The 14,711-nt window shown below is 37.6% G+C and overlaps 2 protein-coding genes across 6 annotated transcripts in view; one reads left to right on the forward strand and one right to left on the reverse strand.

The window, feature by feature from the left end:
- The window catches only part of PMS1 (PMS1 homolog 1, mismatch repair system component), a 596,068-nt gene that overhangs the window by 384,992 nt on the left and 196,365 nt on the right, over positions 1-14,711 (forward strand). The window lies entirely within an intron of this gene.
- HIBCH (3-hydroxyisobutyryl-CoA hydrolase) overlaps positions 1-14,711 on the reverse strand; it is an 88,056-nt gene that overhangs the window by 8,936 nt on the left and 64,409 nt on the right. For all 5 annotated transcript variants that reach the window (XM_004276937.4, XM_004276936.4, XM_033400279.2 and 2 more), the window contains 2 exons: positions 13,640-13,698; positions 12,846-12,927 (listed from right to left, as the gene is read on the reverse strand). In XM_004276937.4, the coding sequence (XP_004276985.1) occupies positions 12,846-12,927; positions 13,640-13,698 (141 nt within the window). The remainder of the gene's footprint in view (positions 1-12,845; positions 12,928-13,639; positions 13,699-14,711) is intronic.

Below are 14,711 nucleotides of genomic sequence, written 5' to 3' on the forward strand. Positions count from 1 at the left end.
CAATGCTCATGTTATCACAATGAAGATCTAGAAGAACTTCATTCACAATGCTAAAAGGTGTACTTCAGGGAGGGACACAGCTACCTTCTATCTTTTCTGGTCTGCAAAAACAATGAAGCTACAATTCCTTCTCCAACAGGGCTGCGGTGTGCAAGCTCACAATTACGCACCTCACTCAGTACTACTGTTATGATTAACTGCCTGTGTCCTCAATTCTTAGTTTGGTACTTTATGTGCCATCTAGACACAAAACTCTGTCTCTCGCCATACTTCCTCACCTGGCTACCAACTAATTTCATAAGAAAGGCCACTTAAGGTCCCCAGTTGTGCTTGTGCCATATACACAAACTAGAAAAAAAAATGGGAAGAAAATTTCATTACAAAGGCTCCGTTGGTTCAGACATTTCATGAAATATTAAAAGATGTTTTCATAAGACAGATAATAGAAGAAGAAACTGTAGTCTCCAACCACTCAATATGCTGGCACTTCAGCACAGAGGCTAAGGTTTTGGACTCCAGAGTGAGACAGCTCTGAGGTGGAATCTCAGCTCCGCTGCCTCCTACATGATTGACCTTAGTTTCCTCATTTGTGAAATGAAGATGATAAATATTACCCACTTCATAAATGGCATGGCAATACAGGATAGTGCAATGTGTCAGAAAGCAAGCAAATCAAGGAAGGGAAGGAATTGAGCACATTTTCCTTAGCTCTCAGGCAAGTATGTTCACACATATGCACATTTTACAAATGAGGAAACCACACTCATGAATTTGTCCAAGGTCACACAGAGCAGGAATCCAAACCTAAGCCAGCCAACTCCAAAGCCTACCTCCTCATACTATATGAGGCTATAGAAGTAGTCAAGAAGGTCAAAGGCTGAAGAAACGTCAAAAAGAACAAGGATGGAGGGGAGGACATTGTGTCAGGTGAAGAAGTGAATAAAAACTTTTTTTGTGGGGACTTCCCTGGTGGCGCAGTGGTTAAGAATCTTCCCGCCAATGCAGGGGACATGGGTTCGAGCCCTGGTCTGGGAAGATCCCACATGCTGCGAAGCAACTAAGCCCGTGTGCCACAACTGCTGAGCCTGCACTCTAGAGCACACGAGCCACAACTACTGAAGCCCACGAGCCACACTACTGAAGCCCACGTGCCTAGAGCCCATGCTCCACAACAAGAGAAGCCACTGCAACAACGAGGAGCCCCCGCTCTCAGCAACTAGAGAAAGCCCACGTGGCAACGAAGACCCAATGAAGCCAAAAATAAATAAATAAATAATAAATTTATTTATTAAAAAATACCTTGTTTGTGTAATTTCAATGGCGAAGAGGAAGACAAAGTCAGGAGAGTAGCTTGAGGAAAAACAGAGTCAAGGGAAGGCTTTTTTGTAAGCCTAGGAAAGCTTTGAAAATGATAGAAGAAAATATGCCACTAACTCAAGAAGGTAAAATTGAAGATACTGAAAGAGGGAGATGGCTGATGCAATTAGTTCCTACAGTAGGCAGAAAAGGATGAAATAAGACCACAGATGGGCATGTTTCCCTTGACAAGGAAGTGGGACATATTAGAGCAGTGGTCCCCAACCCTTTTGGCACCAGGGACTGGTTTCGTGGAAGACAATTTTTCCACGACGGGGTTGGGGGGGATGTTCAGGCGGTAACACCAAGGATGGGGGATGATGGAAGGCGGCAGATGAAGCTTTGCTGGCTCGCCCTCCGCTCACCTCCTGCTGTGCGGCCCAGTTCCTAACAGGCTGAGGACTGGTACCAGTCAGCGGCCCAGGGCTTTGGGACCCCCGTGTTAGAGGAATCAAAGAAGGGATGATGGAAGAGCATTAAAGGAGCTAACATAGCTTCATTCATGATAAAGGGAACACAGACTGTTTTGGAAATTTTGATAATGATCAGGACTTGGATCTTTAGCTAAGCCAGAAATGTGTATGGATACAACCCTGTACCCACCCATACAACTAACTGAATGGACACATTTCTGTGTATTAGAGGAACACTGGTCAGTGTTCTAACCAATTTATCTGACCCTTTAAAGATTAGTTGTCTCCTGTATATCAAATAGCCAACTTCTTTTTTCCTTTATCAAATGATTCACATTCTCATCTCAATTCAACAATATTACTGAGCATTTATTATGCATTAGACACTTCAGGGGAGACAATAATCAACAGCACACGGTCCTTGCACTCAAAGCATTATGAGCACTGTAATCACTGCCTTTTGGGTAAGAATCCTAGGAACGCTTCTTTTGGTTACGTTTTATTTATTAAGTCCTAGGAAATCTGCCACAAAAGGAAAGCTCAGGATAATACCTCTCACCCTCTCCTCAGCAGTGCCAGAACACTCAATAATATATAGTCTGACATGAATCATCAAGAGAAAAACAGTATTCAACAAGCCTACTGATTACAATTAGAAAACTTCTACCAAGTAGGACTCAGAGTTGACTCAAGGGCTATAACAACTATTTCTCTGATTCACTAAGTGATCTTAGAAAATGATCTCTTGAGTTCTTTCCTTTATAAAAAAGGATATCATGTATAACATTCTTTAAAAGTCTAGGCTCTGCCAGTTTTAATCTCAAAAGAAGGAACACTAACAGGAATTTAAGTAAATTTAGATCATTTTACTTTTTAAAACTGTAATAAAAAATAGAGCTGATACTGACTTACATTACATACAGGGTAAAGACAATGAACAGGAAATGAGAGCTTAAGAAGCTAATTAAAGGCAACAAATTAGCTTATTCTTCATCTAACTCAAAAGAATACATAAAGGTATAGGAAAAATATAAATGGGTGTAATTTTACTCTCCTCTGAAAAATGGCTACAGCATTTCCAATCTATTAATATATTATGAGATGAACTTTCTAATCATTCCATTAAAAAACCAAATTCACTACGTGTAAAAACTTCGTTGAACCATTAAAAATGCCGTCAAGATAAAAGTTTAAGTAAGCCACAGACAGTAACCACTTAAGAAGTGTTCAATGTACATTATAGAGGTCAGAGGAGAAGGATAAATCATTTGCTCATATTATACTATAGAAAATTATTTAATTTGAATAGCTGATACTTTAAAATACTTGCAAGGCACAAGAGAAATAAATCAGTGCAAAACAGGTCAAAACAAATTATTTGAAAGCATGTAGAAAACAATTTTGAGTAGAAACAATGTTTTCTACGAGGGCAAATGACACTTAGAAAATAAAAAACTAAGGAATACTATAATTAGAAACACTTTATACAGTTGGATTTTTAACTTAAGAAAAATCTAAAATAGTATATCCAATCACTTTTTAAAAAGGCCATTAAGAACATAAACATAGTTAAAACAACAGATCTCAAAACCCCAAAATAACAAACTCCTGTTCTACATTATAGTTGGTTAATGTAAAGAGTTTGTAATGAAATCTCTCATTTATGGACCGTTATGGATCTGCCCCAGATCTTCAGGACATCTTCTCCACATTTTGAACAGAAAATTTCTGTTCAATAAATGCCACCATTAAGATAGAAAAAAGGCAAGTAACAGGAGGAAGATATATGTAGTACATGTACTGGATAAAGGACTTAATTAGCAGAAGATAGAAATAATTCCTACAAACTTACAGTAATAATAAAAAAGATTTAATAGGCACTTCGCAAGGAAGGATACCACAGCCAATAAAGGTATGAATTGATGCTCAACCCCATTAGTCATCATGGATGCAAATTAAAACCACTATGCAATGCTATTTTACATACACCAGAATGACGAATATGAAAAAGACAGATAATATCAAGTGTTGATGAGAATGTAGAGCAACTTAGTATCCAATGTAAATTTGTACAACCATATTGGAAAACTTTTTGACAGTAACTACTAAGATAAATGTACATGCTTTAAATTAAACAGAGGCCATCTAACTGAGGTGCCCTTAATGCTTTAGTAGACTGTAAGCAAACCAAAATCTAAGCCTGTAATGCCTCAAGGTTAAAAATCGAAACCTAAGGACAGCCAATCATAAATAGCCAATTGGCCTTTCCCAACTAAAGCAACTGCTTAAGCTACAGCCAATCAATATTTCCTTGCTTTGCTTCCACCTCCTCTGCATAAAAGGCTTCCCCTAAGCTCTATCAGTAGAGCTTTTCTTACCACTTCTGCTTTGGTGCTGCCTGATTTCGATCAATTTTTGCTCAAAAAAACTATCAAAATTTTTTTTTTTTTTTTGCGGTACGCGGGCCTCTCACTGCTGTGGCCTCTCCCGTTGCGGAGCACAGGCTCCGGACGCGCAGGCTCAGTGGCCATGGCTCACGGGCCCAGCCGCTCCGCGTCATGCGGGACCTTCCCGGACCGGGGCACGAACCCGTGTCCCCTGCATCGGCAGGCGGACTCTCAACCACTGTGCCACCAAGGAAGCCCTATCAAAATTCTTAATATGCTTTAGTGTATCTTTTAACATGTGATGACTTTGCAGTACTACTTCTGGGTATATACAGAAATCCATATCTTTGTTAACAAAAGACACAGACAAAATTGTTCATAGCAGCATTATTTCTAACAGTAAAAACCTACAAACAACCCCAAATGTCCACGAACAGTAGAAATAAATAAATAAAATGTGATATATCACACAATGGAATAACTTAAAGCAATGAAAACAAACCACTGCTACATACAACACTGGTGAACCTCACAAATAACAATGCTGAGCAAAAGACAGACAGAAAACTATGATTTTATACATAACTCAAAAACAAAATCTATGGTGTTAAAAATCAGTATATGGTTAGCCTAGGGAGAGGTAGTGACTGGGATGGGACTCAATAAGACATATCGAGTGCCTAATTTATTCTGGGTGTTCGTTATGTTTATGTTGTAAAAATTTTTCAGCTATACATTATAACTTTCCTGTACTTCAAAAAAAAATGAATTCTTAAAATACATACACACTCAGAAAATATTCACTGAATTCAAGCTCTTTAGTTTAACATAAGGCTCCTCACAGTCTGGTTCCAATCATCTTTTTGGCCGTATTTTCTGACACTTTACTCCTTGTTCCCAGCTCTGCATTCTCCTAACATTTGTACTTTGAGTATGTGCTTTGTTCTGTCTGATATACCCTTTGCCACTTGACAACTCATTCCCATCTTTAATTCTCTGCTCAGAGGTCTCCTCTGTGAAGCCTTTAAGACTCCTTCCACCATTTTCTGGACACCCACAATAATTTGTGCAAGCCTCTAGCTTAGTAGCACTTACCATATTTTGTTTATGTGTCTATTCCACTGGATTGTGAACTCCCTCTGAGAACAGGTACTGAATTTTCACTTTTGAAACTCAGTGGCAGCACAGCACCTTACCCATTCATTCATCATACCTACCATGTGAAATGCTCTGTGACAGGTGTCTGGAAATACAGGAGTAAGCAAGCTTCTCAGCAGCTTATAGTCTGCTGTAGATGGCACTCAATAAAGCAAAAAGACAGGAGCAATAGAGAGAAAAGGACACATAATGGGGACAGGGACAAGCAGGTAGAGGTCTTTATGGAATAACACTGTCATTTCTATGGTGTTCAACCCTGCCACTAAATACCCGAAGCTTTGTTGTGCTGTTTTAAGGCTTAAAAGGGAACTATTTCTTAGCATTTGTCCTTGGGATTGAATGAAATTAAGTAGAAGGTAGAATTTAAGCCACAGTAAATCACATCATGTTATTTTAAAACCAAGCGGCATAAGCCCCTGTTATATCCTATCTGTTAAACAGGTCTTTGATTTTTTTAACTAGTTTATATCAACTGTAGTGAAGAGTTATGTTTTGCTATGAATTGTGAATATTTTTCTAAATAATCATCTCATACATTATGTACTTATATCTATAAATCTTTTCCAGAAATGTTCAGATTGACCAAAAATACAATAGAAACACAAAATACCTAAACGAGTTGGTCTACTTCACCGAATACTGCAGCTTCACAGACATATTTTTGTTTTTAAATATTTTTTCACCATTCTGGAGGGTCATATTGTTTTAAAGAAATGGGCACTAATATTTCTTTCCTCTTATAAAAGGCTTAGAACCAGTCCAAGAAGAGTGCTTTTTGCAACCTTAAGATTTTTCCGGTAATTTCTTAAAAGCATTAACAATTTAAAAAAAATGTAAAGACAGTATCTAAAGATGCAGGTACTCCTGTTTGATGATATCCTAAATGTTCATGATAGCACTTAAGGGTCACTAAGCTCCATCAGTGGACTGGAAACTGTTTTCTCTTCCTGTCTACATAGATTGATGTATTTTCCCCTTAAGGTTTATTGTACTCTTTCAATGCATCCATCAACACTGCCATTCAGTTACTCTTATTAATAGCAATTAACTGCACAGTGTAATAGGTACCTTCAGCAAATATAATGCCCACTTCTACAGGTCAAACTGTTTTTTAAACATAATTTGGCATATCATTTTATTTTTTAAATAATTAGCTTTACTGAGATGTAATTTACATATGATAAAATTCACTCATTTTAAGTGCATAGGTCCATAAATTTTGATAGATGTATACAGTTGTACAACTACCCCACAATCAAGATATAGAACATTTCCATCACCCCAAAGAGTTCTACTTCCCTCAGTTCTATCCCTGGGCAGCTGATTTGTTTTCTGGGCCTATAGTTTTGCCTTTTCCAGAATTTCATAAAAATAAAATCACACAGTAGGTAGTCCTTGTGTCTGCCTTCTTTCACTTGGCATAATGCTTCTGAGATTCATCCAAGCTGTTTAATGTATCAGCTCATCCCTTCTTATAGCTGAGTATAATATTCTACTGTATGAATATACCACAATCTGTTTACTCATTCAATTAGGGATCGGATTGTTTCCAGTTTGGGGCTATTATAAAGTTACTATGGACATGTGAGTACAAGCACCTGTGTGGACAAAAGTTTACATTTTTCTTGGGTAAATCCCTAGAAGTGGGATTGTTGGATCTTACAGTAAGTGTACATTTAACTTTATAAGAAACTGCCAAACTGCGTTCCTGCCAGCAATATGCAAGTTGTAAGTGCTACACATCTTTACCAACATTTGGTGTTGGTACTGTCAACCTTTTAAATCTCAGCCACTCTAATGGATGCACAGCAACATCTCACTGTGGTTTTAATTTGCCTTTTCCTAAAGATTAAAGATCTTGAGCATTTTTTCATGTGCTTCCTGGCCATTCATGTATCTTCTTCGGTGACATGTCTAGATTTCCCATTTTTAGTTGTGCTGTTTACATTCTTATATTGTATATGTGGTGGATTAAAGTCCTGTTATCAGATACATGTTTTACAAATACTTCCTCCCAATCTGTTGCTTCCTCATTTTTCTGATAGTGTCTTTCAAAGAGGAAAAGTGTTTAATTATAATAAAGATTTATCAATTTTTTTCTTCTGCAGTTCCAGCTTTTTGCATTAAAAAGAAAATCTTAGCTAGCCCAAGGTCACCAAGATTTTCTCCTATGTTTTCCTTTAGAGTGGTATAGTTTTAGTGCTTACATTTAAGTTCATAATACATTCTGAATTGCATATACTGTGAAGGAGCTCAAAGCATGTCACCCCAAGATAACGCCATGTTGTCATATTGATTATTTTGAGTTAAAGGCACCTGGGAAACAATAGGTGTAAGAAGGGCACTCTGACCCTCCTTTTCTTCCTGAAAGCAGGAGATACAACCCCCATGTGAAAGGTACCCTCCCTGTGCCAGGAGGAAGGAAGCCATTCTGATCACCAGAGATAGGGAATTTGGGGCCAAGAAATCTGTACAAACGAACCTTCTTAAATTAACCCTTATCTTCCTAGTTACTTCTTCACCATTTACTACTCCTAGCCAAAAGTTATTTGCCTTGTCAATTCTTAACAAATTTATTGTTTCTTTGTCTAAAAGGTATACAAGCTTCCTGCTCTGGTCATTCTTCAGGTTTTCATTCTCTTGCACAGACAGCCATATACATGTAAAAATTTAATAAAATCTGTATACTCTTCTCCTGTTAATCTATGTCAGTTTGATTCTTAGGCCCAGCCAGAGAACCTAAGAGAATAGAGAATTTTTTTCTCTCCTACAAGGGCAAGGTAAGAGTCAATAACTTTTTTTTTCCTTGCATATGGATATCCAATTGTTCCAGAACCATTTGTTGGAAAGACTATCCTTTCCCCACTGAATTACCTTGGGAGTTCAGAGCAAGTATTACTCTAGTATTAATTGTAAATGTAAATCTTCTGGCTGATGGGAATATGAACACTTCCCAGACCTGTGTGAGACTTGCTAACTGTTCAGACTATTGCTTTCCTGTGACTCTTTCCCTGCTCTTGTGGAGTTTTACCCATAACACGTACAGATCAATATTCTGGAAACTCCTGCAGGAAGAAAGTTGAGTCAATCTTAGGGCTCTCTTGTTGGTTTCCCTTCTCTCAGGAATCACATGTGCTGCCTGCATTGTCCAATGTCTACAAATACTTGTTTCATATATTTTGTCCAGTTTTCTAGTTGTTTACAGCAGAACAATTCCTGTAGCAATTTTCTTGAATATCGGTCACTTTATTTTTAAATAGTACAGTATACAGGTAATTCTCAAAGCTTACAGAAAGATTAGTAATCTTTTAAGTTTAATTTCTCGTTTTAATACTTTGCTGCTCCTCTTTCTTAAAATCTATGCCCTGGTTATCTTTCTTAGTTTTCCTATTTTTCCTCCAATTTTTCAGTGCATGAATTCTTTATAGAGGCCTGTCATAGTCTTGTATGTTAACTTCTTCAAGTAAAAACTGAGTTTCATTTACTCTTCATGAAACGAGCATTTTAAAATAAAAAAATACATAAATCTCACATTAGTGATTAGAAAGAAGAAATCCCAAAAAATCTAGTAAGAGTTTTCTAGTACTGGAAAAGCAAAGTATACACCCTCTCTCTAAGCCTTTAACACAGCAGGATATCCTACATCAATAATAAGAAAACACCTAAAAGACAAGTCAAAAGCAGCACTGGTTTCCCTGGCCATTTGCTCAGGACCACCTCCCTGGACACTAATTTGACTCACTGCTCTCTGCTCTTGTTTCTCTGCCTCTCTGGGCCGTGGACTTCATTCCCCAGCCCTCCTAAGGACTGGTGACCCATTTAAATTCCTTCCTTGGATTAGTATCCTTGCTGAGAGTTGAGGCAAGGGAGGTCGTCTCAACCGCTTCTAACCATGATTCCTTTGATTACTGGCATCACTTGTAATTCTGGAAAAGAAATACTTCTCTCATTGGCCCTGAAGAACCTTCTGTACTTTGGCAAGGTTGCTAGTCTCATTACCAGAAAAGGGAGATTGAAACAGGAGAGCACTTCCTACAAGTCAACAACAACAACAAAAAACTCAGTTAAAAAATGAGCAAAGAACTTAAACATATCTCCAAAGAAAATATAAATGGCCAATCAGCATATGCAAAGATGTTTAATATCACCAACCATCAGGGAAATGAAAATTAAAACCACAATGAGGGAATTCCCTGGTGGTCCAGTGGTTAGGACTCCACGCTTTCACTGCCAAGGGCACGGGTTCAATCTCTGGTAAGGGAACTAAGATCCTGCAAGCCGCATGGCGTGGCCAAAAAACAAAAACAAAAAAACCCCACAATGAGCTATCACCCCCCAGCCATTAGGATGGCTTTTTTTTTTTTCTTTTAAAGACAGAAAATAACAAGTGTTGGCAAGGATGCAGAAAAACTGGAACCTCTGTGCACTGCTGTCAGTGGGAACATAAAATGGTGCATCTGCTATGGAAAAGAGTGTGGAAGTCCTCAACACATTAAAAATAGAATTACCATGTGATGCAGCAATTCCACTTCTGAGTATGTATTCAAAGAATTAAAAGCAGATATTTGTAAACCCATGTTCAGAGCAGCGATATTAACAAGACCTAAAAGGTAGAAGCAACCCAAGTGCCCATCAACAGATGGATGGATAAATAAAATGTGGCATAAACATACAATGGAATATTATTGAGCCTTAAAAAAAAAATGAAATTCTGGTACCTGCTACAACATGGGTGAAACCCGAAACGTCATGGTTAAGTGAAATAAGCTAGTCACAATAGGAAAAATGCTGTATGATGCCACCTATGCAAGCTGTCCATTGTAGTCAAATCTACAGAAAAGGAAAGCAGAATGGTGGTTGCCAGAGACTGGGAGGAGAAGGAAATAGGGAGTTACTGTTTAATGGGTATAAAGTTTCAGTTATGCAAGTTGAAAATATTCTGGAGACTGATTGCACAACAACGTGAATATACTTAACAATACTGAAATATACACTTTAAAATGGTTCGGATGTTAAGTTTTACGTTACATGTATTTGACCACAACACACACACACACACACACACACACACACGGGAATACTGCAATGGGAGTCTTCGGATGTTAAGTTTTACGTTACATGTATTTGACCACAACACACACACACACACACACACACACACACACACACACACACACACACACGGGAATACTGCAATGGGAGTCTTCGGATGTTAAGTTTTACGTTACATGTATTTGACCACAACACACACACACACACACACACACACACACACACACACACACACACACACACACACACACACACACACACACACGGGAATACTGCAATGGGAGTCTTTGGTTAAGGTTTCTCTAAATAGCCCATTAGTTTACATGGATTGCTTGGCACCATGAACAACCTACACCAAAAGAGTGATTAAAAGATTTGATGAATGCCAACCCACAGCATTATTTAAAAAAAGAAAAAAAAAAGTGTATTGGAACTTAGGAGGAAAATCTAAGAAAGGACATTAGAAGCCATAAAATAAGATATTACGAAAATTCCATCAGTTGTAAAGATGGAACTTCTTTACAACTTCCCCCTATTTGTCAGTTTTTTTAGCCCGTATGTTATCCTACAGTGACTGGCAGTTAAAAATCTAAAGAAAGGATTAAAGAAAAACTGTATGTTTTTATTTAATGATAAGCAAGTATGTTGAAAAGATTAGGTCCTTCCCGATGGACAATCCTAGAGAGAAAGGAACCCCTAAGACATGGAGTAGATGGTTGCAACTTCAAACATCAATACAGACTAGATCATTGGGACCTGCAGAAGGAAGACAGGAATCCCTGAAGAGTCCACAGGGTCAGGAGCAATCCTTGAGGTTTACTGACACAAGTGTTAGAATCTTCTTTAAAAGTTGTTCAAACATGTGATCTGCAAACCTGTCACTGAAGCACTAACAACTGTCTTCTCCTTCAGGGTTGTTTCTTGGTGTGTGTTTCTGGCTGACATAATTAAAAGAAGCCCTATTTCTAAGTCTCTGTCAGGGAAGCCTCAGTGGGAATTTCTGATCCCCACATCATGTTACTCCCAGCAGATACTAATACTGTGGAGCCACATTCATTCAACAGAGCAGGTCAACTGAATAAAAATGAAAATCGGTCCTTCCAGTGAGGGTGCTTATGCTGATCCTAGCTGTGATGGGTGGCTTGCCAAGTACCCTCTTCTGAATGCAGAATAAACATATCGCCAGAGAAATGGGAGGAAAACTGGAAGACCATCTGAGTCCTATCCCTCAGTTTTGGGGTAGGCCAGTGGTTTTAAAATAATATGGTTAGTTGCTTATCTGTACTGCTTTTATAGTATTCAATATATAGCCTATGAGGTACTGTACTGCATGACTATTTTCAAATGAAATTGCTAAGTGCATACTTAACCCTATTGCTGAAAAAACAAACAAAAACACAAACAGGAATGCTGGTTTCTATATTGCTCTGAAAACAAGAGAACCAACTTTCAAGTCAGAATCCTTGAAATATAAAATGGTTATCTACATTTATGCAAACATTACTGAAAGCTGTTAACAGTAACATTACTTTTGTGAGTTAGGGAAATATATGGCTGGTCTACTTACTCTAATTTATGCCTATCCTTGAAAGTTAATAGAATTCCAATACTAAATAAGATCCTAAGAGACAAATTAATATTCCCTTAAGAATGAGGAAATGTTTCCATCTTCACAGGTAAGATTTAATTTAAATTTTTTGTCAGTAAGTTACCTGACAACTGAAATGCTATAACTATACCTGTAAATTGAAAAATACTACCAGATAAAGAGAAACCACCTTTTCTTTCTAGTAAAAGGAAACATACATTTTCTTTCCTTTGTCTAGAAGTCTAAAGTACCCCAAGTTTCACAGTCACATGATAGTTCCATGAATGTCAGTATCCAATATGCACTCATTTACACAAAAACAGCTTTTCTTCCGCTGTTACCAGTTGAGTCATGTTGAAGAAAGATCAAAGTGTACCTAACACTGAGAAACACTGCTTAGGACTTGGCTATGGCTGTAGATGGAGCCTCTTGTTAGTTTAGGAAGGATCACTTTCTTATTAAACCTACTGCTAAAAAGACCATATACTGATGTGTTGCACATTAAATAGAACTTACAGACTAATGTCACAACTGCAATATATTATAAGGTGACTGTTCGCCATTGATCCAACCCTTCTAATAAAAACACCCCTGAACATTTCTCCCTCAAGACAAGGAGGACTACTGGAGATGAAGCATGCTTATGAAGTCCTTCTCTGTCATAGTCAAAAAGACCTAAAAACAGCTTAGCTTTGTTATCAATATCCAGCAGGTAGACAAGGCATTTGGGTTTAGGTAAAGGTTTTGTGGAACTACTTTCTGGAGCTCAACTGAGTTCAGAAAAAAAACTGTGCGTGGGCTATGTCACCATCACGGAGCTCTGACACCCCTCAGAGGCTTCCCTATCACAAGAATTCACCACTCTCATGGCGGAAACAATCTATACATTACCTTCAACTGCTCTAGGGCAAAAGATGAACCATCTTGCTGTAAATTTTCAATAATCTGTTCCACAGTATTGGCTGAGAACCAACTATGAAAGAAAGGGAAACATAAGATTTCAACAATGTGTAAGTGATTTCTTCTTTCCATGATAGCAATGAGTCTAAACACAGGCTTCCCCTAAACCCTATTTCAAGAATGAAAACATTTCCAACCTATATTACAGGATGATGAAATAGAACATTGTTTCTCTGGGTGTTTGCAGTCTACCTTCACTAATGGGAAATAAAGCCTACATTTTCTCTTCTGCTTTCTTGCATCTATCATACATAAGTAAATGATGTCTTAACTGTCAAAAACTGATGCTTCTAAAACGTAATGATAGTTGCCTTATTTTCCAACAGTTTTTCTCCTCTTGTGTTTAAGTCAGTCTGTCAGTCTCTCAAATCATTGCACAAAACCTTTTGCTGATCAGCTTGATAAGACCTTCAGAGAAGATGACTTTACAATGATAAAAGATAAGTTAGTTCAATTGTTATTTTCTACACTCTCTTCCCCATTAAAGAAATGTTTTGCACTAAAATGAATCAGCATGATAGATTACTTAAATTTAATGAGTTTATTTCCCCCTGAAGGAGTGGGCAGGAAGCTACTTTCAAAGGTAACTAAAAAAAACACTGCATTATCTGATCTCAGAATTTGGTGCATTCTCAAACACAGCACAATTACAGCGTCAGTAGTAAATTCAATTTAATATAGTCTTTCCAAAGGAACAGATATAATTGACACCTCTCTTTAAGTACCTGTTTATTTTGTCCATGTGTTCCTCAAGTATAAAAGACTTGTCTTGATCAATCTTGGACTGTTTGAAAATAAAAACCTTTAATTAATTTGATGCAACTCAAATCTTAAAAATTCTTAAAATTTTCACCATATTTAATGATATATTTTGTGGCAGATTGCAACTTTCACTCCAATTACATCCAGTCTCATAAATAACTACTACCATATGTTCAAAATTCAGACACTATGTATTATTCCAGAATAGCTCTTAAAACTATCAACAGCAAAAAATGTTCTTGTATTTTTATTTGTATGCCATTATATATTATTATGTCATCATTAAAGTGTGTCAATGAATTTAAGGATTTCAAGGGACCTAAGAAGTCATCCTGCCCCAATTTCTGTCTGATATAGAAATCCCTACCACATCCCCGATATCCCCGCAGCACTGATCTCCAGGGGAAAAAAAACACTACAATGTGTAAGCGATTTCTTCTTTCCATGATACCAATGAGTCTAAACACAGGTTTATATCCCCGATATCCCCACAGCACTGACCTCCAGGGGAAAAAAAACACTACCTCAGAAAAGAACTCATAAGTGCTTGAACAACTATAATTAGGATTAAAAAAAAATTTTTTTTGAACCAAAAATCAGCCCTCTCGTGTTTATAGTTCTAGTTAATCCCCCTTGAGTTAATCTTTTCTCACACAGTGCAGTTTTGAGTCCCCTCACAATCCAGGTTCTTCTTATGTACAAATTCCAGTTTATCAAGGTCATTCTTAAAGTGTGGTACATGTACCTTAGCTGCAGACGTGGCTGAATCATAGCAAAGTACAACAAGGTTCCGCATACCCTTGTTTTGGATACAATGCTTTTAATAACAGGCCTAACTCTAGGTTAGTTTGGGGGCAATCCTATTATGCTGTGATTGACACTGGGCAGTTAAAACTTTTTTAAAACTGGTGCCATTGTAGGCTACATTTCTCCCATCCTGTACTTAAGAATTTGGTACCCTGGACTGAAATACAATTATCTCTATTGTGATACTGTGATTTAAAATAAAAAATATGTATTTGGTCTCCGTCCATA

This window comes from Orcinus orca, chromosome 7 (assembly GCF_937001465.1).
Source record: "Orcinus orca chromosome 7, mOrcOrc1.1, whole genome shotgun sequence".
NCBI lineage: Eukaryota > Metazoa > Chordata > Mammalia > Artiodactyla > Delphinidae > Orcinus > Orcinus orca.